Here is a 27,481-nt window from a genome sequence, read left to right as displayed (position 1 = left end):
TATATATATATATATATATATATATATATATATATATATATATATATATATATATATATATATATATATATATATATAACTAAGTTTTTATTTAATTCACCAGCAATGTTCATAAAGTGATTGAACAGAAACATTTTTACTACGTACTGACTTTATATCCTCGACCTTAGCTTCTGACCAGCGCACTTCCTGCACAACTTACAATATAGTTTTAATATTATGCTTTGAGTTAGCTATTGTATTTGTGTACCACATACTCTCTGCCTTCCTAATAACAATTTAAGCACCTTACAGTACTGTTTGTAAAGGGCTATAGTAAATTTTGACTACTACTAACATTTTGACATAATTCCCACTTTTTTTTCTAAATGATATACTTATCCCACTAGTTAGCCACCCAGACCGTCTTTACTGCTTGTGCCGTATTTAGAACATTCTAATGGAAAGAAACTTTCAAAGAGCATGAGAAATGTGTTAAGAAAAGCATTATATTTGTCCGCTATGTTATTGGTACTATACACATCCTGCCACTCTTGTTCCATCAGGAGGTTTAAAAAAACACACTATTGTCGTTGGAACTATTGCCATTGGAATAGCTTTTCACATAGTTTGTAATCATGTATAACATTTGTTTGAGTATAAAAAGCTTTTATTGTCAAAATTTACACATCATGGTCTGAAAGGCTATTCACCCTTTTACTAACAGAATGCCCATCTAGTAATGAAGAACAAATAGAAATACTATCTCTGGATGTGCTACTGTTTCCCTGCAGCCTGGCTGTAAAAAACACATTCTGCATCAGATCATATGAATTTAGAATATCTTCCAACATCCTTGTTCTTTCATGATCACATAGAAAATTAATATTGAAGTCACCATAACAACTAATTTTTGGTATTTCCAATAAAGTGAACAAAGAACCCTCTCTAGCTTGAGCAGAAATGCTCTGAAGTCAGAGTTAAGGGACCTATAAATAACAACAATTAGAAGTTTAGTTTCATTAAATTCAACTGCACCTGCATAACATTCAAATACCTGTTCAGTGCAGTGTAACTGGAATACCTCTTTTTATGTACATGGCCAGTTCCTCACCCCGCAAACAACTACTTGAAAAAACAGCCAGCTAATCTGTATCCTGTTTAAGAAAGCCTCTGAATTGTCAACATCTGTAAGTAGTTCACTAACTTTATCTGTAATACCTCTTATACTTTGATGAAATATACTAATTCCTTCACTACTTGGATACCTGACCACCTTTGAAGGTGGTTCCTTTGTTAGGAAAGAAATCCACTACTTTACAGCTACACTATTGATGACAAACAGCTGGAGACAGCGTCTGCTATAAAATATCTAGGCGTAACTATCCAGAGCGACCTTAAGTGGAATGACCATATACAACAGATAGTGCGAAAAGCAGACACGAGATTCAGATTCATTGGAAGAATCTTAAGGAAATTTAACTTGCCCACGAAAGAAGTGACTTATAAGGTGCTTGTTTGCCCGATTCTTGAGTATTATTCATCTATCTGGGATCCCTATCAGGTATGACTGATAGAGATAGAGAAGATCCAACAATGAGCGACGCATTTCGTCACGGGATCATTTAGCTGCCAAGAGAGCGTTACGGGGATGCTAAACAAACTCCACTGGCAGAAGTTACAAGAGAGATTTTGTGCATCACGGAGAGATTTACTATTGAAATTTCAGGACAGCACTTTTCAGGAGGACTGAGACAACATATTACTTCCCCCCACATACATCTTGCATACTGACCACGAGGAGAAAATTCAAGAAATTAGAGCCAACACAGAGGCGTACTGACAATCATTCTTCCCATGCACTACTCACGAGTGGAACAGGGTTGGAGGGATCAGATAGTGGTACCGAAAGTACCCTCCGCCACACACCATTAGGTGGCTGCGGAGTATGATGTAGATGTAGATGTTAGAGAGGCTTCCTTTAAGCAGGGATACCTATCAGCTGATTTCAAACTAAAAATGGAGCATCTCTTACACCAACTACTACAAGAATTTTCCCACGAGCGATCCCATCACCATCCATTACATTGCCACCTGTACGATCTGCCAGCCTACCCTTCCCATATCTAGTGAGGTGGAGACCATGCCTACTGAAACCCAAGCTATTGATAGGCTCAACCAGCATCACTGCAAAGTGAGCCACGCACTCTGCCACCAGTGCCTTCTCAAGCCCCAGGTTAACATGCCTAACAGCAGCGTTAAAATGACATTGACCACGAAGCTGAAACATTTGCATGAAGTGCCACCAGTTTGAGCAGCTACCTTTTCCTGGTCACCACCTACATGACACTCCTCGTGCCTATCAAGACAATTCCCAGCTCCACCCACAATCACTACCAGATCTTGTTTCATAAAATTCCTACATAATTTCCCTACATTCACATTCACTTGAGTCAACCCTGCACTACGCTCCACAATGCTGGTGATGTGGTACTCGCTCCCTGCAAGTGCTGGCCTACACCTCTACCATGAGAACTACCTTATTTGTTCATGAGACCCATAAAATATTAGATACAGGCTCCCAGGTAGATGCTATTTTTCTTGACTTCCGAAAGGCGTTCGATACAGTTCCGCACTGTCGCCTGATAAACAAAGTAAGAGCCTACGGAATATCAGACCAGCTGTGTGGCTGGATTGAAGAGTTTTTAGCAAACAGAACACAGCATGTTGTTATCAATGGAGAGACGTCTACAGACGTTAAAGTAACCTCTGGCGTGCCACAGGGGAGTGTTATGGGACCATTGCTTTTCACAATATATATAAATGACTTAGTAGATAGTGTCGGAAGTTCCATGCGGCTTTTCGCGGATGATGCTGTAGTATACAGAGAAGTTGCAGCATTAGAAAATTGTAGCGAAATGCAGGAATATCTGCAGCGGATAGGCACTTGGTGCAGGGAGTGGGAACTGACCCTTAACATAGACAAATGTGATGTATTGCGAATACATAGAAAGAAGGATCCTTTATTGTATGATTATATGATAGCGGAACAAACACTGGTAGCAGTTACTTCTGTAAAATATCTGGGAGTATGCGTGCGCAACGATTTGAAGTGGAATGATCATATAAAATTAATTGTTGGTCAGGCGGGTGCCAGGCTGAGATTCATTGGGAGAGTCCTTAGAAAATGTAGTCCATCAACAAAGGAGTTGGCTTACAAAACACTCGTTCGACCTATACTTGAGTATTGCTCATCAGTGTGGGATCCGTACCAGATCGGTCTGACGGAGGAGATAGAGAAGATCCAAAGAAGAGCGGCGCGTTTCGTCACAGGGTTATTTGGTAACCGTGATAGCGTTACGGAGATGTTTAATAAACTCAAGTGGCAGACTCTGCAAGAGAGGCGCTCTGCATCGCGGTGTAGCTTGCTCGCCAGGGTTCAAGAGGGTGCGTTTCTGGATGAGGTATCGAATATATTGCTTCCCCCTACTTATACCTCCCGAGGAGATCACGAATGTAAAATTAGAGAGATTAGAGCGCGCACGGAGGCTTTCAGACAGTCGTTCTTCCCGCGAACCATACGCGACTGGAACAGGAAAGGGAGGTAATGACAGTGGCACGTAAAGTGCCCTCCGCCACACACCGTTGGGTGGCTTGCGGAGTATCAATGTAGATGTAGATGTACCTAGCAGCAGAACATCCTTCCTTCTGTTAGAATTTGCAACTGACTTAGGCTCTCTAATTGCTGAAGTCTGCTGCACGTTTCCTACAGCTATAGCTACAAAAGGCTCCTAGGTCAAATCTATTGGTGATTGCCAAGTACAACAGCCTGAATATCTCCTCTTCCTGGCTGCCTTCTTACCAACTGCACAGTTCCCATTTCCAGCGCTCTTTTCCCTCCACATCCTATCTAGTTCCTCCTTTGTGTTTTGTGACTGCACCTGAATGGTACAGACCTTACGCTCCTACTTCTCTATTAGCTTATCTCTGCTACAAAGTCTGCATTTCCTGGAGGGGATCTCACTAGAATGCCCACTGGCTTCCCCACTGCATCCCCCTATGAAAATACTTTCAACAAATCTCACATAGTAACCCACTACTCGCAAACCTACAACAAAGCCCACACTTCTCACTCATGGCAAAATGTTAACAATTACTGAAGAAAACTAAATGTCTTTCGTGAAATCTTCTCGGGTGATCAGCCGAGTAAAGGCGTCGTCTTCTCGCAACGTTTCGAAGGGTTTCGTACCCATCATCTTCGCTTGAAGATGATGGGTACGAAACCCTTCGAAACGTTGCGAGAAGACGACGCCTTTACTCGGCTGATCACCCGAGAAGATTTCACGAATGGAATACGCCGAGAAAGTCTCAAATCACATTTAACTAAATGTCTATCTTACTCAAGTTCAGTTACTATGATAGAATGATTTACAGAACTAACAATAGTGAACTCGACTACTGTCCTCTACTAAGAAAGCAACTACTTCTTCTAAACCACAACTAATACCAATACCACCACACAAACTTCACACAATTTCTTATCTAAAACTAAAAATTCAAGCATCCACTGGAACAGTGACGAAAGTAAACACAGTGAACCAAAAGTATTTTCTGAAATATTTCACTACAAATAGTAACAGTGCTGGCTGAAAACTGCTAACTAAAATTTAATAAATGATTACAACGTGCAAACAACTTTATGAAACACAGTGAGTGAAAGTTTCAGAAAATTTATTTAACCATTATTTCACCAGAAACAGCATGAGACACCACTGAAGACTACTAAATTTAATAACCAAAAAGCAGTTCACCAACAACTTTGTCACTATTTAACTTAAGAACCACTACTGTTGCTACTGTATGCCACAAAATGTAAACACTGAATAAAGCAGTCAACAAAACATTCTCATTATTTAACCATCACTTGAATCAACAGTCTAATTTTATAGATTGCCTGTATGAATTCTGTATACTTTTGTTAATGTTATTTTCGTACATTAAAAATACTTTGCAGCATGGACCAATTTCTAACCTTGTGCAGATAAAAAAATGTTTACCTATCAAAGAAATACTAGTGGCATTTTGGACAATGCTGTCCAAAGTAACTTAAATAATATTCAAAATTGATTTCATGATCTCACCTGAAGTTCCTCCGAGTACATCAGTCTCTTTGCCAACATATTCTGACAGCTGTCAACAATAAGAGCCAGCAGATTTCCCATGCCCTCCCCTGTAATGGCACTTGTAGGTACCAGGGAGACGTAACTCCGGACATCAGGATTATCATAGAATAGAGCAGCATTGAGACCCTATTAAAAAATATACAAACATTAAAAGCTGCAAAAAAACAAGGTCAAGTTTCCCATAACACACACACACACACACACACACACACACACACACACACACACACACACCAAAGTTACCTCAAATCAGTCCTCACTGTAACATACTAGTCAAAACATTTTAATATAGCAGTTTTTGTTGTGCCTATTCACATCTGCAGGTACAAGATGATAATATTTCACAAGACATAATGCTCAGTAAACATGGTATACTATATTATATTGGTGAACAATTACTATCATGAGTAACTGAATAAAAGAACAGTCTAGTAACATGTAGCACCTCCTTCTGCTCGTATGGTTGCAGCGATAGGTTGTGGTATGAATTACAAGAGCCACTTGAAGCAATGGGGAGCCATCCAAATCCATGACTGCTCAACAGCAGCCCACAACGCAAGAAGATTGGTCAGAGCTAGAACCAAGATATTTATGGCGCCTTGTATATGATCAATAGGATTAGGAAACATGACATGGGAAACCATACATCCACACTAATCACGTAGACTATTTCTCAATCTCACACCAATAATGTAGACTATTTCTCAATCTATTCTGATACAATCTGAGAGTTATGCACTGTGTGGCTGATAGTAGAAATCATCTACTGGATGCTGTAGGTGAACAAATAGTTGCAGATGTTGTAGGTGAGTAAATAGTTGCACATGACTGTACATAACTAAGTAAAATTGTATAACAAAGTGCACAAAATTGCTATAAATAACTAGAAAAATGTTAGAAAGTAATAGGGTTGGTCCATCAAACCAACTTGTGAACCATGCTGCCTGTTCCTTACCAATGCCATCTGCAAAGACTGGCTATGACTGATACCTTGTGTCATTGCCTACAGTAGAGAATAATCCCTAGCCTAATTATGGCCTCTCCACTGATGTGCAAATTGGGCACAGTCTTCTGAAGTGTACCATACATATTTTCATAAACCACTGGTAATGAATGCACAAAGAACAAATCTATCATCACACACCAGTAACCAATTTTTGAGTACACTAGGAGCACGTCATGTCACCTTCGTAGCTGCAAGGATTACCACTACAGCCATGTACCGAGTTCCATCAACTCCAGCTTATTATCCCTCACTTCCAACCATTTCTCTTCCCACTGATTCAGTGGTGTCCATCTCAATGAGGAAACTGCACAAGGGGGATGGCACACTGTGTTACTAAAGATGATGTGGATGCCTCCTAGGCTGCTGTATGTGTCCATGCATTTCCCTTATATTTTGTACACCCTCAAATCCAGCATAGCATCACCTCCTTCCCTATATGCTATAGTCGGAAGATGTGGTGCTGGATGGACTGGACTGGTTTCTCTGTTGGGCACAGGCACTAGACAGCTTGCAACACACTTAAATGTTTTGAAGAGGTCGAATGATTTCATAATTTGAATGAGTTCATCTGCTCCAATTTTCTCAAGAACAAGAGTACCTCACTTTAAAAAAAAACAGAATTCATTTGCTAAACTGATCATTAAGAATACTATCTGACAATGATTGTAAGTGCAGACAGGCATACAACTGTTTGGTTTTGGTTTTGTTTTGCTTTAGCGCACAAAAAACAACTAGGGGTCATACGTGCCCAAGTCAAAACTAGGGAATACAAAGACAGAGAGGAGTTAAAAAACGACTATACGTCAGTCCCAATTGACATAATAGAAGACAACTAAGAACAGGCACACGGAAAAAGGGCTAAAAAGGACACCATATAGAAACAGAGCTCCAAAACTAAAATTTAGTGGCCTTTGCCATATTGCTTTGGTGGATAAAAAGTAAAACGCAGTCAACAGCTTGTGTGCCATTTGCTAAAATGGCCTACAAATCAGACGGCAAATCCAAATGGGAACATAAACAGTTAAAAAATGGGCATTCCATCATGAAGTGGTGGACAGTTAAAACTTGGGCGCAATGTGTACAACGTGGTGGAGCAGCGCCATGTAGCAAATGGCGATAGTTCAAAAAGGCAGTGTCCAAAACGCAACCTAATTAAAATGACCTCCTCCCAGCGGGAGGGCCAAGAGGAGGTCGTCCAAGCCACTGGGAAAGACTTAATAAGCCGGAGCTTATTCCCATGAAAGGAGGACCATTGGCAATGCCAAAGGGCCACCACCACCTGACAGGCGGAGACAGACAGATCATTGGAGGGAATATAGGTACTCGCAGGCTGAGGTACGAGGACTGCAGCCTTGGCAGCAGCATCATCAGCCTCATTTCCTGGCACACCGACACGGCCAGGAACCAACAGAAACATCACACTGGCTCCACCAAGAGTGAATAAGTGACAGTTTTCCTGGACCCGGTGCACTAAGGGATGGGCAGTGTACAGTGCACACAGACTTTGAGGGGCACTGAGTGAGTCTGAGCAGAGGACACAATTGAAAAGGCTGTGTCGCCAGATGTATTCCATGGCCTGATACAAGGCGAAGTGCTCGGCTGTAAATACTGAGCAGTGTGCCGGAAGCCAATACTAGTGCCAATGACGAAGGCACACCTGACTCCACGGTCAGTGCGAAAGCCATCAGTGTATACAAAGGTACTATTGCAAAGTTCCGTGTGAAGGTCGTGAAACTGAAGGTGATAGACCAAGTGAATGAATACCATGGTTAACTTGGGCCACTTCACGAAGCCAAGGAGGTGAAAAGTTCACACAAACCAGGAAAGTTGCATGTAGTGTGAAGTTAAGCTGTCATATCAAGTGCCGAAAGCGGATTCCATATGGTAACAGAGAAGAGGGATGTGCCCCATACTGGCAATCAAAAGAGTCATCGAAGGAGGAGGCATGGGATGGGTGGCCACACATGGCAGACAAATGGCGTGCATACCTGCTGAGGAGAAAGTCATGGCAGTAGGACAGTGGTAGTTCAGCAGCTTCAGCATACAGGCTCTCAACTGGGCTAGTGTACAAGGCGCCTGTGGCCAAACAGATGCCACAATGGTGGATAGCACTGAGACAGCATAAGAAGGATGGGTGCGCAGATGCATAAACAAAGCACTCATAGTCAAGTTTTGAACAGACAAGGGACCAGTACAAACAAAGAAGTGTGGTTCAATCGGTACCCCAGGAAATACCATCGAGTTAGGACACTGAGGAACCGTGTACAGTGGGCTGACAGGTATGACACACGGGAGGACCAAGAGTGTTTCCTATTGAGCATAAGCCCCAGGAATTTCATAGTTTCAACAAATGGAAGAACAACAGGCCCAAGATGTAATGATGGCGGGAGAAACCACTAGCGTTGCCAGAAATTTACACAGATGGTTTTGTCAGAGGAAAAGCGAAAGCCATTGTCGATGCTCCAGGAGTAAAGATGATCAGGGCATCACTGAAGACGCCACTCAGTGAGACACGTCCATAGAAAACTGCAATAGATGGCAAAATCATCAACAAAAAGGGAGCCAGAGATGCCTGGCAGGAGACACGCCATTGTAGGGTTAATGGAGATAGCAAAGAGGACGACACTCAGGGCGGAACCCTGAAACACACTGTTTTCCTGGATGAAGGTGTCCGACAAGGCAGAACCCACAAGCACCTTGTATACCTGATCTTTTAAAAATGCTTGAAGGGAACAGCGCAGGCGGCCACCAAAACCCCACGTGTAAAGAGTATGGAGGGTACCAGTTCTCCAGCAGGTGTCTTAGGCCTTCTCAAAATCGAAAAACACGGCCAGCCTGGGATTTCCACAGAAAATCATTCATGACATGGGTAGATAAAGTAATGAGATGGTCAACTGATGAACGCCAACCTCTACATCCACACTGTGCATTTGTCAGTAAATTGCGAGACTCAAGCCACCAGTACCAGCTGGGCATGAATCACACGTTCCGTCACCTTGCAAACGTAGCTGGTAAGAGAAAAGGGGCAGTAGCTAGAAGGAAGGTTTTTGTCCTTACTGGGCTTAGGTATGGTTATGACGGTGGCATCACACCAGCACCCGGGAAATGTGCCCTCTGCCCAGATGCAGTTGTACACATTAAGCAGAAAGTGCTTGCCCGCAAGAGAAAGGTACTGCAACATCTGAATGTGGATGGTGTCTGGCCCTAGGATGGATGATTGGGATGAACTGAGAGCTTGATCTAGCTCTCCCTCATAGTAAAGGCGGCACTGTAGCACTCACGATTTGGAGAGGGGAAGGGTATCGTCCGAGCCTCCTCCTCTCGTTTCCAATGGAGGAAGGCAGGGTGATAGAGGGAAGAGCTCGAAACTTCCGCAAAATGGTGGCCCAAGGTATTTGAGATAGCAATAGGGTCCACAATAACTCAACTGCTATTGCCAGGCCGGAAATTGGGGATTGAATCTCGGCCCCAGAGAGCTGTCGGAGGTTGGCCCATACGACAAAGGAAGGGATGGAACTGTTAAAAGAGCTAGTGAATGAAATTAACCTAGCTCTTTTGCTACCCTGAAAAGCACGATAACAGTTTGCACGCATTTGTTTATAATGAATGCAGTTGGCTGTCATAGGATGACAGTTGAAAATGCAGAGAGCACCTCTGCATGAGCGAATTGCGTTACAGCGTGCCTTAGTTCACCAAGGGTCTGCGACACGACGAGGTAAAGAGGAAGTGTGAGGAATGGAATGTTCTGCAACAGTAAGGATAATGTTAGTGAGATATTCCACCTGGGCATCACAACTGGGGAAATCTTGTTCTTCAAAGGTCGCCAAGGAGGAGTAAAGCTGCCAGTCAGTCTTAGTGAGCTACCACTTGGGCGTGCACGTGGATGGGGTATGAGTCAGCAAACGGATAGCACATAGTAAATGGGCATTCAAGTAGGCATCAGAAAGAACAGATCACTCAAGACAATGGGCAAGCTGGGCAGAGCAGAAGGATAGGTCCAAATGGGAATAGGTGTGCGATCAGTCGTAAAGGAAAGTGGGTGCTCCAATGTTAAGGCAGAAGAGGCTAAGTTGGTTAAGAACGTCAGCCAATAGGGCACCACTCTGACAGGTCCTGGGAGAACCCAAAGTGGATGATGCACATGAAACTCACCGAGTAGCGAACATGGGGGAGGCAGCTGTTCAACAAACTGAAGGAAGTCTGCCCTGGTGATATCGAATGACGGAAGGACATAAGGACATAAACAGTACAGAGGAAAAAAGTCAGGTGGGGAAGGAAAAGTCAAACTGCAACAGCTTGAAGATGGGTAGTCAGGGAGATGGAATGCCGACCTCAGGGGGAAGTTCAAAACAAATCAGTAAGTCATGTGAAAGCTCAAAGGGGTCGTGAGGGCGCAATTTCGTTTCCTGAAGGCAGCGTATAAGGGGATGCTGTGAAGCTAAAAGCAGCTGAGAATCCTCTTTGCGGTACCAAAGGCCATGAATGTTTCTCTGTAGGACAGCCATGATGAGAAAGAGGTGTAGGTGTATCAACTCGGCGGCTGCCGATTGACAGCTGGTGTAAAGTCGCTACTACAGGGCACAGAAGCAGAAGGAACCTGCTCCATAGGGTGCACAGAAGCATCAGCTTGCTTGTGCGGTTGGCCTGTGGAGTCCAACACTGAAAAACGGTTGGTGGTGCGCACCGGCGATACAGATGATGGCCGGACTAATGTACCACGGGGAGACACTGTCTAAGAGGACCTTTGAGTCAGCGAAGGAGAACATAGTTTGCCTTTGGTGGATTTCTTTGAGCCTTTCCGCTTAGAGGAAGACTCGGCTGTTTGGCTGGAGGGATGGAGGAAGTCTTGACAGGAGTTCTCCTTATGTCATTTCCAGATCACTGGTTGTTTAGTTGGTGGCTTGGCCCCCTGAGGCGAGAGTTTGACAGTTTGTTGCACAGGTGGACAGAGGGGATGGTGATGCTACCGTGACACTGGGCGATTTCACAACCTCAGAGCTGAATTTGAGGTCACATGTCTGTGTGGTCACATTCTTCATGGACCGAGGGGTAACAGGAACACAACTATAGGTGCCAGAGGGGAGAACACAGGGTTTGTGACTAGTCAGTAGCTTGCGAGCTATTGTGTAATTCACTTTTTCCTTTATACGGATTTCTTCGACAGCTCGCTCATCAAGAGACACAGGAAAATCCTCAGAGGAGGCGGCATGGCCGCCATTGCAGTCGATACAGCGGGGAGGAGGAGATGGACAATGGCCCTAGTGTGCATCCCTACCACAGGTTGGTGTCCACAAGACGTTCTAGTGTGGTTGAAACGATGACACTGGTAGCAGCGCATCGAGTCTGGAATGCACAGCCGGACTGTGATAATTTAATAGCATCTTTGACGGCAGCACCACTCTATCAAAGGTGAGGAAATGAGTGAGGGTGGTCACTAAGGAGGAATCTACCATTTTCATTACACAAAGGACAGATATGACACCCTGTTTAGAGAGGAAAGACTGGATTTCAGCCTCAGTTAGACCATCGAGCAGCCTTGTGTAAATTACACCACCGGAAGAATTCAAAGTTCTATGGGCCTCGACACGAACAGGGTAGCCATGGAGAAGCAAGGTAGCAAGCAGTTTTTCTGCTTGAGAATCAGTAGCAGTCTCCAAAAGTAAAGTGCCATTCTGTAAACGAGAGCAGAATTTCACAGGGCCGGCAATTGCATCAACACCTTTCTCAATAATAAAGGGATTGACCCTGGTGAAGGACTGACCATCTTCAGTAAGTGAGACCACGAGGAACCGTGGTGCAGTGGGAATGGTCTTGAAATCATTAGCCTCATTACGTTTACGTTTCATAGATGTATATTGGGAAGATGAGTGACTCACTGCGAGAAAATCCCCCATGACTGCCAGTGTCTCCAATGACGCGCTCCTTCCAAGTGGGGGCTCCCTTCACAAGGGAGCGCACCTGCCTTAGGTGATTGTTAACACCTCAGGTCACACCACCCGAGCACCTGACAGAGGAACCAATCAGCAATTTGAGGTTGCAGCTGAGGCAATCACCCCTCCCTGGGCCTGGCCTGTACGAGGGGATATGGGCGAACCCTACCCGTCAACCCACGACTGGGAATTACATGTTACCCAGTTGCCTGTTATGTGTCGGATGCATGTGCCAGCCTTCAGGACTGCACAGGGAGGAAGACAAAAAAAGAGGGACCTAAAACGCAAAAGTGGAGGAACAAGAGGAGTAGGGAAACAAAGAAAGGAAAAGAGAGCGAAAAACAAAGGCGAGACTGTTCATACCTCAGCGACAGACAATGCAGAACATTCCCAATAACATCTCAGACATGTTCCCCAAGGCAGGGAAAAAAGAATAGCAAGAGGATAGACATGCAGCACAGAAGAGAAAAAATTCTGCAAAGGCTGGGGCCCCATGGTAGCCAAGCACGAACCTACCAAAGAGTGATGAGCCCCCTGGGGGGAAGGGGGGGGGGGGGGGGGGGGTTGACAACTGTGACGCCAAATGAAAGGATAGTCTGAACAAAAAACAGAATACCATGCTTTCTTTGCAAATGGAAATGTAAAATAATTTTTTGTTTTATAATTTCCTAAAGTTGGCTCCACTCCTATATAAGGTACGATGTTTGGATGACACGAAGTACCATTAGCTCGTGTTTTGTGCAGATCATTACTGACTTTTTTGCAGAAGGATAATTTGAAAAATCTATTTCTACAGGAAGATGTTTCATTATTGGAATACACATGACTTGACTGATACAGCCTGTGGAGTCGTAGCCAGTTCACTAATGGCAGCTCACAATCCTTGGCACAGAGGTAAGACTGCATTAGTGCAGCCAAACCACCTTGTAACAGGCAGCATTAATAATCTTTAGCTATGCTGGTACTGCACACCTGGAAACTTGGTGTTTTAATTCAGTTGAGATTGCATGAAACAGTACTATAAAGGTGTCCAAGACCTGTAAGTAGAGCACTGCGAGGGTATTTAATGTTTTCAGATCTTTGACCCTAGAAAGGTGTAGTGGTGGCAACTTTGTCCACTTCTTGTCAAAAGTGAGCTCCAGAAGCCCTCACAACTACCTTGAAACTGAGAACTATGTGGCTCATTGGAAGTACCGATTGGCCGATAAAGTTGTAAGAATGATTAGGCAACATCCATAGTTTATAAATGGTAGATTTTTCCTCATTCCTCCAACCACCTTATCACCACCTGCAACTAACACATGTCTGTTGCAATGCTGAAAGGGAGGCAGAAAACAGAAAATAACATTTGTAATACTTAAAACTGATCCTTGAGTGTCTCCCATTCTCTTACTCATACGTACTTCATAAAGTGTCACCATCTTGATACCTGAAAAATTATATCAAAAGAAAGGACTATAAGAGTACTGGAAGTGTGGGAAATTGTTTCTCGGACCCCTTTTTGTGTAACTGTGTGGGGATGTTCTGCTTCCTAAGTGTTATATACATGTAAGATGCCGGTATGAATTACTGTTTCCAGCAATAGTAAGTTATCAATAGTAAGTGATAGCTCCTGAACAACACTGAAAGTAATTGAGTAGCTTCCTGATTCTAAGAAATCCAGATGTTGACTGCACATTCCACGGCCTTGACCAGAAGCACAATGAACATTCCTTAGCTATCTACGAAGAAACTGTTACAGTCTCATTTCTTAGATGCTGCAACACACTGCATGGATTTCATTGCATCTAGCAGTATTCTTGTGAGCCTCAAATGCCAAAATCAGAGTCCTGTGCAGGGGAAGGCCAGTTACATCCCTCAGTGTTGTTGGAAAAAAAATTTCACCTGTCTTCCTCCAGTAGTACTCAACTGGAGTGGAAGATTGGTACCTGTGTTTCTATTGTACAGACTAGAAAAAAGAAGAGAACACTGTCAATATGTTATCAGGAGTTGTCTTATTACAGCCCTGTCTGAGGACATAGTTATTGGCAACCTGGCACCTTCCTTTTCTGGCCTTATCCTGTATATCACAGGGTTGGCATATTGTTCTGGATGTGGTAATGTTAGTGACAGAGGGTGGCTGAATGCCATTCCTATCATGTCCCCCCTTGGGACAGAATGTGTGTACCTCATCAAAGTAAGAGAACATCTTTGAATCAAGTAACTGAGGCAGTACATGAGTACCAGCCCAGTATTCATCTGACCAGATGTGGGAAACTGCTTAAAACCCACATCTAAACCTTTGTTTTCAATCCATCAGTAGGATTTGATATGGGGAAAATGCGCTTTTATGTTTGATAGAAACACCCCTATACGATTCCAATACTTTCTTGGAGCTAATGCAACATTTTAACAAGTCTAAAACCACCTGTTCTGACCACCTTTTGCTCCATCTGATTGTTCTTTGTGCTCTTGCGACCTGAAATTCTACGTCATCCTAGGCAAGTTGTTAGCTTTTAAATAGCCACAGACCTGTGTGCCTGCCAATAATTGCCAGGTCCACAGAAGCTCAGGTGAATACATTCACAGCACAACACTGTTCCTACTGCCCTGTGTCCACGGTGTGGTGCATGTTTCAAGCAGCCACTCACCTCGATGACAATGCATTTGGACACTACATCCACCCAGCGTAAAAACAAACATTACTAATCTGACCAGGCAACTTGTTTCCGCTGGCTGGTGCAATCTCAATGACCCACGTCCACTGTAAATATAATTGACAATGTTGTTGGGTCAGCATAGGAAAAATAGGGATTGTATGCAGTGAAACCCCATGTTCAACAATGTCCACCAGTAATGTTCACTCTCAGATCTGTCCTAGATCGCCACCTATCCTGCTTTATAGAGCAGGCCACTCTCCAACCACAATGTTCCTTGACAAAATATTGACATCCAACAACTTTTTGTTTATTCTTGGTTTCACTGACATTCAACCCTTTCCACATACACCCCACAACAGCACATGAACAGTACAGCCACCTCCATCACTTCTGAAAAGCTTGTTCTCAGGTGCAGGTGTCATAACAATTTGCTTTTTGTCAAATTTGCTTATGTCTGCGGATTTCCCCAGTTGTGGCCTGCATCATTACTAGCATGATTCCCCTGCTCAACAATATATTTTCCTTCCTGTGTCATGTGACCACAACACCAGGCAGCATTCTATGTCACTGTGGGAAACTGTGTTCTCATTCACTGGTGTAGATACTGCCAGAAAATCTAAATTGATGTCACCCTTTTGCAGAATAGTGTGAAGCACCAACAAACCTGTTCTGCAAACTGGACAATGACTTCTTTAGTCCTCTGCTCAAATTCCAGTTGCGTATTTGCAGCTTGGCCCTTGATGATGTCCCGCACATCCTTTCTATTCATTGTCTGCCAGTCATACAACCTGAAAGGAATCACAATAAAATTAAAATAGTATGATACAATATGGGAATTGAAGGGCTATATACAAGAAAGTGTACAGTTGGTGTCAGTTACATCTACTGAAACACATTATATGCAATTCCAACTAAAACAGGGATGAAAACTGCCAGCAAAGAAAATTTTTTTCTTAAAACTCCTGATTCAAAGCACTCAGAAAATTAAACGTCACATTCACATATCATAAACACACAAATCTGTGTGAAAATAGCAACACTATAAAGGAAACAGATGAAATTAACTTAATACCCCAAGAATCTAGTATTGTATGAATCCCCTACATGATGCCATCAGGGACTAAATTTTGGAGCACACAAAAACACAGAGAGCCTGGGTATATTCCTTTGAACATCCCTCCTCATGGCTTGTATGCTAGTCCACTAGACATCAATTATAATTGATGGATGCCAAACCACGTTACAGAGATGTAGCATGGGTAACTTTTCAGATGGACTTGGATACCAGAAAAGCAGGATCAAACAATTCCTGTATATCCCATCCTACATATGATAGCACATGATACTTCTGAAATATCTCTTATGGAGCTGCATGAGGAAAGAACATCACCTCAGACTAAAGCCTCCCTGATATAAGGTTTCTGTTGATATGACAAAACATACGAGGCAAAACTGCACATTGCATCCAACACACCCAAAACTATCATTCCTGGTGTTCATTATGCTGTTCATCAATGAAGGTTGTCAGACTTCAATCATCACAGAAATAGTTTTTAAATAACAGCTATCACTGTATGACAGGCTGATGATGTTCTTGCCTGAAAATGCCACATTTTGCCACTCAGAGAAGCAGTGCCACAGCAACAAATATAGATGTCTGCTTTCTACCCCATGGTTCAACACACACTGTATGAAAGTCATGGTACGACAAACCCATTTCTCTGAGACTAAATCTTCTAGCCCATTCACTCTCATTCACAGGCCATTATGATGTGTTCTGACATCACTAAAGCATACTGATACTTGCTTACACATTACCAGACAATTTACCAATGGCAAAGTTTATCGAAACAATGACTATTCCAAGCATACAAAGGAGTATGTCAGGCCTTTACATTTATCATATAACGTTTTGCTACAACATTGTTCCACAAATTCTCATAGTATGAAATCATTTGGACTATTCTTTTTGTGTGTTGTAATTTTGAAAAACACCAGAAGGTATTCTGTATACCAGTCCTACTTCAAAATAGTTTCAGAGGTGATCAGCTTACTACTTTTCAAATTACAAACCCTGTAAAAATGTTTTCACCAATGTCTGTCATACATGTGGTTCAGCCTTTGCTATTTGAAATTCTCTATAGAAATGTTAGGAAACGAAATGGTCAAAATGTGCAGAAGAATAGGAGGTGGTTTATTCCACCAGACAAAACAAGAGTACAGAAGAGAGTGAACAAAATCTTAATTCTTTTTTCCCCTATTGAAAGCTGTAATTAATTACAGCAGAGGAGAGAGAGATCCAAAATTGTTTTATTTATAAAATCATTTGGGTTTCTTAATTTCTTAAAAGAATCGGGAGGAGGGGGGGGGGGGGCGGTGGAGGAGGAGGAGGAGGAAGAGAAGAAAACAGTTACAGTTTTCAGATCACATTGTTGACCACAAAATGTAAATCAATGACTGGATGGACAAGGCAACTAATTAATTTGTGACCTGGTATATTGTGAAATTCACAACAGAAGAACAAGAATACTTACTTATCAAGAGGACCTGTTATAATACCGAAAAACATCAGTAACTGATCACCTGCCAGCCCCCTTAAGGGGAGTACATATGCCCCATACCTACACTGTTAAAACTGCAATGTTAATGACCCATTATTCCAGAAACTGACAGATAGAGACCTGAAATTTTTCGGAAGTATTGCATAACATACTTGCATGTCCAAAGGAACTTTCAATAATACTTATGAACAACACAGGCACTGCAATATCATATTTATCTGGCAGACACTGGGCAAGCAACTTTGCAGTAAAGTGTCTACCCTGTATGGAAGTATACGTAATGAATGTACGAGAGTGCAGGCTGACGACATATGGAAGTTGGGGTCTGGACGTGAGTCGTGCTCGGATAGCCTAATGACAAGGCGACCACATTCATGGTTAGAGGGAAATGCAGTTTTGAGCTCCAGCCCAGCACAAATTTTCATTGTCATCATTCAATTATGAAGCTGATTGTTGTCATTATTCGCAAATGTGAATATGTGTCATGTATAAGTTTTCATTTCTGCAAGCATATTTTCTTGATATGCAGGTCCAAATGACATTACTGAAAGACTCATTCAAGTTTTGGGTTCAACCATGGAGACACTCTCAGAAAGAAGATCATGATGAGCTAAATCTCTATACACTGGTTTAATAGCTCCCATCACTGCAGATGGTATGCTGTTTTTGTGCCTAAATCATTCCTCTGTACCTTTGCCTGAGCTTAACAGTACTTGTGCCGTCAATCGGCACCCAGTGGACAAAGAACATGTTAGGTGGTACGATCAGTCCATGACCTGTGGAAGAACGTAGGTCATATGTTGTATCTTATTGCTGTTGCATAATAATGTTGGAGTTAATGTTTTTAGCTGCATATATTCCATTAGGATTTAGAGTTTATCTATTACCTTTACAACACAACACTTAGAAAGCACTAAATGTATATGGAATACTGCCACTTCTTTTTACACAGTGCATCCAACCTCATAACATGAACATAAAATGATGGAATAAATAGCTGAAAACCATAGCCTTCTAGATTGAATACTTCCAAAGATAGAGATAATTATGTAAACCAAGGCAGAACAACAGGATTTTATTACATTTGTACTAATACATCTACATCTACCTACACTCCTCAAGCCACCATGCAGTGCATAGCAGAGGGTACCCTATACAATTTCTAGTCACTTCACTTCCTGTTCCACTCGCAAATAGAGCAAGGGAAAAAATGACTACCCATCCACCTCCATGTAAGCCCTAATTTTTCGTATCTTATCTTTGTGGTCCCTACGCATAATGTTGTTGGTTAACAGCAGAACTGTGGGGCAGTCAGTTTCCAAAGCCGGTTCTCTAAATTTTCTCAATAGTGTATCTCAAAAAGAATGTCTCCTTCTCTTCAGGGATTTCCATCCGAGATCCCAAAGCATCTCCGTAACGCTTATGTGTTGTTCAAACCTACCAGTAATAAATCTAGCAGTCCGCCTTGTAATTGCTTCAATGTCTTTCTTCAATCTGGCCTGCTATGTATCCCAAAAACTTGAGCAGCACTCAAGAATAGGTGCGCCAGTGTCCTATATGCAGTTTCCATTAAAGGTGAATCCTCTTTTCTAAAATTATCTCAATAAATTGAAATCGATCATTCGCCTTCCCTACCACAGTTCTCACACGCTCATTCCATTTCGTATCGCTTTCAATGTTATGCCCAGATATTTAAATGACTTGGCTGTGTCAAGTAGGACACTAGCACTACTGTATCCAGAAATAAAAGGTTCGTTCTTCCTACTCATCCTCGTTAACTTACATTTTTTCACATTTAGAGCTAGCTACCATTCATTACACCAACTAGAAATTTTGTCCAAGATGTCTTTTATCTTTCTACAGAACACTCAACTTCGATATCTTACACAGTACACCACATCAGAGAACAGCAGTGGTCCTATCACACTTCCCTGGGGCACTCCTGACAATGTTCTTGAGTCTGATGAACACCCACCATCAAGGACAATGTACTGGGTTGTATTACCTAAAATGTCTCCGAGCCACTCACATATCTGTGAACTTATTCCGTATGCTCATACCTTCGTAAACAGCCTACAATAGGGCACTTTGACAAATGCCTTCAAGAAATCTAGAAACATGACATCTGCCTGTTGCCCTTCATCCATAGTTCACAGTACATGTGAGAAAACGGCAAGCTGAGGTTCGCATGAGCGGTGCTTTCCAAAACCTTGCTGATTTGTCAGCATAAGTCTCAAGAAAGTTTATTATATTTGAACTGAGCATATGTTCAAACGACTCTGCAGCAAATGGAAGTTAAGGATATTGATCTGTAAGTTTGGGGATCTGCTGTTCTACTCTTCTCATACAGGGTGTAAATTTTAACTTGACAAACCAGAATAACTCGAAAAATAAGCTTCACATGAAAAAATATGTAGAATCCAAAGTTAATTATTTTCGAGGGGGGCATCTGCTGGTACTAAAATTAGCCCACCACCCCAGACCCTGGGGATGGAGCGGGAGGCAACTTTAAAATTTCAAATGGGAACCCCCATTTTTTATTGCAGAATCAGATTCTACATAAAAAACTATGTACATTTTGTTTTTAAACATTTGTTTTGATTCTTGGTAGTTGGTGCTGTAATACAAGAAGATTCTTGGTAGTTGGTGCTGCAATTCAAGAAAATCCATGTTCTTATTTTTGGGTAGAAAATGGTTATGGATAAATAAAATAAATAATTACATTAAATTAAAATAAAATCAAAATAATTAAATTAAATAAATAATTTAAAGTTGTGTGGCCTCATGACCACGAAACAAACAAAACTTATCCGAATCTGCAGAAAAAAATTAATATTTGGGTCAGCATTTGTAAAACTAATTTCTCTCTCCCAAACCACATCCTATGGGGAGAGAGGAAGAGTTTTAGTTTTAGCGAATCAAAATTTACGAAGTAAATAAGTATTTTTTATTTATCTGTAACCATTTTCCATGCAAAAATAAGAACATGGATTTTCTTGAATTACAGCACCAACTACCAAGAATCAAAACAAATGTTTAAGACAAGCACCAGCAGATGTCCCCCTCGAAAATAATCAACTTTGGATTCAACACATTTTTTCGTGTGAAGCTCATTTTTCGAGTTATTCTGGTTTGTCAACATAAATTTTACACACTGTATACTGGAGTCACTTGCACTTTTTTTTAGTCACTTGAGACTTTGTTCTGGGTGAGAGATTCATGATAAACAATGGCTAAGTAAGGGGCTAATGCTGTAGAGTACTCAGTAAAATCAAATTGGGACTCCATTCAGACCTGGTGATTTATTTGCTTTCAAATCAGCAAGTTGTTTCTCTACACAAGGGATACTTATTCCTATGACGCCCATATGGGAATCTGTCCAATGATGGTGAATAATTTCTTGAACATGAATTAATTCTGAAGTGATAAATTTTACACCTCCAATTGAAATTATCTGACAAATTATACATCAAACTGTTCAGGACAGATCAAATATTAAGATTTGACAACGGGAAAATGTCACTTTCAGACCAGTTGTACCATACTTAGCCCCCTTAACACGAAATGACCGAGCATTAAAAATACTGGAAAACAATTTCAGTGAGCCAGTAAGTGTGATTCCTTTGCATGTAAATGAAAATTTAATGAGCATCTAGAAGGAAGTATTGAAGGCATTGGTGAAGAATGGTAATTTAAGGAAGAGTTTCCCAATTCTGCCCCTAGCATAGACATTTTTTTTTAAAAACAACTGATGCGTTCTCTGGAGCAATGATTTACCTCAAATATGTCGACATCGAGGTACACAGCATCATCAAACTTTTCAAATAGTATTTTTATTGCTCAACCAGTCCACGGGTATACTGCCAGTTCAGTGTCCAACGGGCACAATATTTTGGCGATCAGATATGTCACCATCGTCAGGTGCGCTGACGAACTGAGCTCCGAAGTGTGGGCGGCCGATTTAAATCCCCTCCCCCCCGCAGGTGGCTCTCTTCGCTGTCCGCGCCGGCGGTCACGAAGACGTGGTCATCAGAATCTGTCATAGCGTCGATGTGCTTGCTAAGTCCGCCCTGGTCGCCAGTTCGTACTTCTTGCTGAGAGTCTTCTTAATTACATTCAATGCCGGGTCCCAAGCCTTGCTGAGATTGTAGCCGCAATCTCGGTTGATAAGATCTTCCCTGGTGCGAATTTTGATAGCCTCTCTTATAACACTGTCCCAATATTTAGAGGTCTGAGCCAGGATCTTGGTACGCTCATAATACATCTCGTGTTTCTCGGACAAACAGTGCTCTGCTACCGCCGACTTATTTGGATATTTGGATATTTCAGTCGAGTGTGCCTTTGATGTTCTTGGCAACGATCTTCGATGGTGTGTACTGTTTGTCCGATATAAGTCTTCCCACACTCACAGAGAATTTGGTATATGCCGGCCTTCCTCAAACCGAGGTCATCTTTCACACTTCCCACTAATGCCCGTGTTTTATTGGGCGGGCAGAAGACGGTTTTAACTCGGTGTTTCTTTAATATAGGGCCGATTTTCCCCAATAGTGCGCCATTGTACAGAATAAAGGCAGTGGCTACCTCTTCTTCCATGACTTCATCCGGGAAGAAACAAGTAGGTTTCCAATTGGATGACGCCAAGGCTTCCTCCTCGAAGTACTCCATGTACAAATTCGCGACCGACAGCGAGAGTGGGCTGCCCATTGCGACTCCATCCATTTGCTCATAGTATTCCCCATTAAACAGAAAATACGTTGAGTTCAAGACATGACTAAAGAGTTCGGTGGTCTTCTCGTCAAATTTCTGCCCAGTAAGCTTGACTGTCTCTCGTAGAGGCACCCTGGTGAATAGTGAAACCACGTCGAAGCTCACTATGATATCAGTGTCTTTCAGTCTGAAGTTGTCGAGATGTTTCACGAAATCCATGGAATTACGGATATGGTGAGGGCATTTACCTACATAGGGGCTAAGTAATTCAGCCAGATATTTTGCCAGCAAGTAAGTAGGTGCCCTAATGTCGCTGACAATCGGGCGCATAGGTACCCCCTTTTTGTGGACCTTAGGGAGTCCATAAAGTCTTGGTGGTACAGGTCCTTGAGGTGACAATTTCTTGGCGTCCCCCTCTGGTAGATCTGTGTCCATGAGTAGAGCCCTGGTCTTGTTCTCCACCTTCTTCGTGGGGTCAGCTTTGATCTTCCTATAGGAGTCGTCATCTAGCAGGCGCTGCATCTTCTCAATGTAGTCCTTATGGGAAAGAACAATAGTGGCATTGCCTTTGTCAGCAGGTAAGATAACAATCTCAGAGCACTCTCTTAGGTCCCAAATGGCCGCCCTCTCTCTACTGGTAATGTTAGTCTTCATAGGTTTAGTTCTGGTCAGAGCCCGCCATGTTTCCCCACGCACTTCTTCTGCTGCTTCAGGTGGTAATCGTGCTGCAACCTGTTCCACTGCTCTGAAAGTTGAGTCCCTTCTCCAGAACCAAAACCGCCTCATGAGACAGCTCCATGTGAATGAGATTGATGATCATCTTGCATGGTGCCTCCAGCGATGGTTTATCCGAGAGACGTGAGAATTTTGAAATCTGACGTCCAGTGGCCTTTTTATGTGCAGAATCGGCTGTCGTCCAGGTAACACTATCCACCCAGTCCCAGGTCCACGAATTAAACTGATTGACCAGTTTAAGATGAAGTTTAAATAGTTCCTGGGAGTGGTATTCAAGGCTGCAGTGAGTAAAGTGCACCCTCTCACGTACCAAGGCAAAGCTGGCCCATCTCTTAATTCTCTTGGCTGCTGCAGAATCGATGTAATGTGTGACCGTAGCAAAGTTCAGCACAATCTGCTCGGTACGAGATCTCTTCAGGAATGGAAGAGCACTCAGCAAATGGCATCCTCGGTGGCGCAGCTTGTTGAGTATCTTCATGCTGCAATACATCTCCTTCCCGTAAAGGTATATGATGTGATTCTTCAGTTTCTCCCGGTGTATTTGTTGCTCGAACAGTCCACGGGTATACTGCCGGTTCATAGTGTCCAACGAGCACAATATTTCGGCGATCAGACATGTCGCCATCGTCAGGTGTGCTTATGAATTGAGCTCCTAAGGGCGGACAGCCGATTTAAATCCTCTCCCCCCGCGGTCCACTCTCTTCGCCGTCCACGCCCGCGCGCTGGCGGTCGCGAAGACGTGGGCGTTTGAATCTGTCATAGTGTCGGTGTGCTTGCTACGTCCGCCCTGGTCGCCAGTTCATACTTCTTGCTGAGAGTCTTCTTAATTACATTCAATGCCGGGTCTCAAGCCTTGCTGAGATTTTAGCCACAATCTTGGTTGGTAAGATCTTCCCTGGTGCGAATTTAGATAGCCTCCCTTATAACACTGTCCCAATATTTAGAGGTCTGAATTTACATTGAATGTAATGAAGACGACTCTCATCGACGCTACGACAGATTCTGATGCCCACATCTTCACAACTGCAGACGTGCAGATGCCAACGGCGAAGAGAGCGGCCCGCAGGGGGAGGGGATTTAAATTGGCTGTCCGCCTTAGGAGCTCAGTTTGTCAGCGCACCATATGATGGCGACATGTCTAATCGCCGAAATATTGTGCCCGTTTGACACTATGAACCAGCAGTATACCCATGAAATGTTCGAGCAACAAATACGCTGGGAGAAACTGAAAAAAATCACAGTATTTTTATTCATTTCAGACTCCCCTACATGGATTACCTTTCAGTCAAACGTAAATGAAATATTGTGGTTTCAGAATATGTTACGTGATGGAATGATTTGGATTTCAGTTACACAGTTGTTCCAGGAGATTGGGAAGGATAGATTGCTTTTAGTCACACAATACAAGGAGGCATTGAGCTGCAGATGGGGGGAGGTGGGGGGGGGGGGGGGGGGCGAAAAAGGAAGAAAAGGAAAATGAAATGATCATATGGCTTCACTGGCTGAGAGACCCCATTTGTTGTTTGATAGCCTAATACAAGTCTTTTTATTTAACACCACTCCATTGACTAGTTGTTGTTGTGGTCTTCAGTCCGGAGACTGGTTTGATGCAGCTCTCCATGCTACTCTATCCTGTGCAAGCTTCTTCATCTCCCAGTACCTACTGCAACCTACATCCTTCTGAAACTGCTTAGTGTATTCATCTCTTGGTCTCCCTCTACGATTTTTACCCTCCACGCTACCCTCCAATACTAAATTGGTGATCCCGTGATGCCTCAGAACATGTCCTACCAACCGATCCCTTCTTCTGTTCAAGTTGTGCCACAAACTCCTCTTCTCCTCAATTTTATTCAACACCTCCTCATTAGTTATGTGATCTACCCATCTAATCTTCAGCATTCTTCTGTAGCACCACATTTCGAAAGCTTCTATTCTCTTCTTGTCTAAACTATTTATCGTCCATGTTTCACTTCCATACATGGCTACACTCCATACAAATACTTTCAGAAACGACTTCCTGACACTTAAATCTATACTCGATGTTAACAAATTTCTCTTCTTCAGAAACGCATTCCTTGCCATTGCCAGTCTACATTTTATATCCTCTCTACTTCGACCATCATCAGTTATTTTGCTCCCCAAATAGAAAAACTCCTTTACTACTTTAAGTGCCTCATTCCCTAATCTAATTCCCACAGCATCACCAGACTTAATTCGACTACATTCCATTATCCTCATTTTGGTTTTGTTGATGTTCATCTTATATCCTCCTTTCAAGACGCTATCCATTCCGTTCAACTGCTCTTCCAAGTCCTTTGCTGTCTCTGACAGAATTACAATGTCATCGGCGAACCTCAAAATTTTTCTTTCTTCTCCATGAATTTTAATACCTACTCCGAATTTTTCTTTTGTTTCCTTTACTGCTTGCTCAATATATAGATCGAATAACATCGGGGATAGGATACAACCCTGTTTAACTCCCTTCCCAACCACTGCTTCCCTTTCATGCCCCTCGACTCTTATAACTGCCAACTGGTTTCTGTACAAATTGTAAATAGCCTTTTGCTCCCTGTATTTTACCCCTGCCACCTTTAGAATTTGAAAGAAGAGTATTCCAGTCAACATTGTCAAAAACTTTCTCTAAATCTACAAATGCTAGAAACGTAGGTTTGCCTTTCCTTAATCTTTCTTCTAAGGTAAGTCGTATGGTCAGCATTGCCTCACATGTTCCAGTATTTCTACGGAAACCAAACTGATCTTCCCCGAGGTCGGCTTCTACTAGTTTTTCCATTCGTCTGTAAAGAATTCGTGTTAGTATTTTGCAGCTGTGGCTTATTAAACTGATAGTTCGGTAATTTTCACATCTGTCAACACCTGCTTTCTTTGGGATTGGAATTATTATATTCTTCTTGAAGTCTGAGGGTTTTTCGCCTGTTTCATACATCTTGCTCACCAGATGGTAGAGTTTTGTCAGGACTGGCTCTCCCAAGGCCGTCAGTAGTTCTAATGGAATGTTGTCTACTCCAGGGGCCTTGTTTCGACTCAGTTCTTTCAGTGCACTGTCAAACTCTTCACGCAGTATCATATCTTCCATTTCATCTTCATCTATATCCTCTTCCATTTCCATAATATTGTCCTCAAGTACATCACACCTTTCTGCTTTCCCTTCTTTGCTTAGAACTGGATTTTCATCTGAGCTCTTGATGTTCATACAAGTGGTTCTCTTATCTCCAAAGGTCTCTTTAATTTTCCTGTAGGCAGTATCTATCTTACCCCTAGTGAGGTAAGCCTCTACATCCTTACATTTGTCCTCTAGCCATCCCCGCTTAGCCATTTTGCACTTCCATTGTATTGCATTACATTGACTAGTGTACTGATGAAAATGAGACCCAACTATGAGAATGCTAAAAATATTGAGCTACTGGGAAAAGTCCTTCACCCTTATCTCTGCTTGCTCAGGTTTTCACCATGCCCATCTGTGACTCAATGCTTCCTCTACTTGGTGAGTAGCAATTTATCCTTCCCAATTATTATTCCATCCTCGATCTTCCCCTGTTTGACACATATAACTGAATTATCACTGAAGTAATATCAGTATATTTGTATAAATTGTGTTTTCAGCTTCAACTTAACATCTACCGAACAGCGGTGTCTTAAACAACAGATACCTGCTAAAATCAAGTGGCAACATAATCAGAAAGATAAAATGAAAGTAAAGATGCTAACTGCCAAAATAGGTGATTGTTGAAATTTCCATATAACAAATACAATAGAGTAGGAAGTTCCTGCAATTCATGGGTGACAGTGGTAGAATTAAGATACACAGGAATTTTTAATTCTTGATTTGGCACCACTAGCAGAGAAGATAACAAAAATTGTTGCTCAATTGATGGCATTTACTGAGCACAGACTCTGGTGAAAGTTGAGTTTGCTTCTCCGTTATATTTAGATATGTCAGCTACCAAAGAGCATGGAAACATTACATAATGATTATGGATACAAGAAATCACCACCTGAGTCTTTGTAGATGTTAAAAGAAGATTAGAGAAACAAGGAAAAGATACAGGGGATCCAGCAAAGGAGTGCCTGATTTCAAAATTAAGCATCTCGAAAACTAATATCAATAGACAAGGGCAAGAAATGGTAAGTTTATTGTGAGAGCTGTAAGAATTTTGTACAGCAGTTATACAGAAGTTTTGAAACAGTTCAATGGCACTGTAACTGCAATAAGTAGTGTCTATAAATCATGCGCTGCAGTAAGAGTGATCAGTTCCACCACTGAAACACGAAAGGAGGTTAGCGTACCAAAGGAAGAGGTTGAAATTGTGCATTCCACTGAACAGCGCGTTTTTCTGGTACTGGAATACCACATGTTAGAGCACAGTCCTTCAGCAACAAGGTGCAGTGTTTAGACACAATTTAATGTCCCCAATGGATCCGGAGCAACAACCATTTCCGAGATCTTCTCCAAATTCTAATGGACAGGCAGTGCAGCTGGTAACTAGCAGGGAATGATGGCCCCAGCCAAACAGTAGTTATTGCTAAAACTTTCACCACAGTTGTAATTATAAAGAAATATGATGATGATGATTTTGGAAAGCAGTGCTCAACATCATGGTCATCACTGCTCTGACGAAAAGTCAGCATGCCATTCTCATTGGGGGAGGAGGACTGGAGGGAGGGGGTGACATGTAGGCTGCATCCACATGCATTAAACTCCAGCAGTTCACAAATTTCAAAA

General features: G+C 42.4%; 1 protein-coding gene across 4 annotated transcripts in view; it reads right to left on the bottom strand.

Annotated features, from left to right (window-relative positions):
- The window catches only part of LOC124607491 (eukaryotic translation initiation factor 5B), a 426,670-nt gene that overhangs the window by 257,357 nt on the left and 141,832 nt on the right, over positions 1-27,481 (bottom strand). For all 4 annotated transcript variants that reach the window (XM_047139867.1, XM_047139864.1, XM_047139868.1 and 1 more), the window contains exons 12-13: positions 15,402-15,525; positions 5,121-5,288 (exon numbers count right to left, since the gene is read on the bottom strand). In XM_047139867.1, coding sequence (XP_046995823.1) covers positions 5,121-5,288; positions 15,402-15,525 — 292 coding nt within the window. The remainder of the gene's footprint in view (positions 1-5,120; positions 5,289-15,401; positions 15,526-27,481) is intronic.

This window comes from Schistocerca americana, chromosome 3, assembly GCF_021461395.2.
Source record: "Schistocerca americana isolate TAMUIC-IGC-003095 chromosome 3, iqSchAmer2.1, whole genome shotgun sequence".
Lineage (NCBI taxonomy): Eukaryota > Metazoa > Arthropoda > Insecta > Orthoptera > Acrididae > Schistocerca > Schistocerca americana.
Note: the sequence above shows the minus strand (reverse complement) of the source record. Positions and strands in the feature narration are given on the sequence as shown.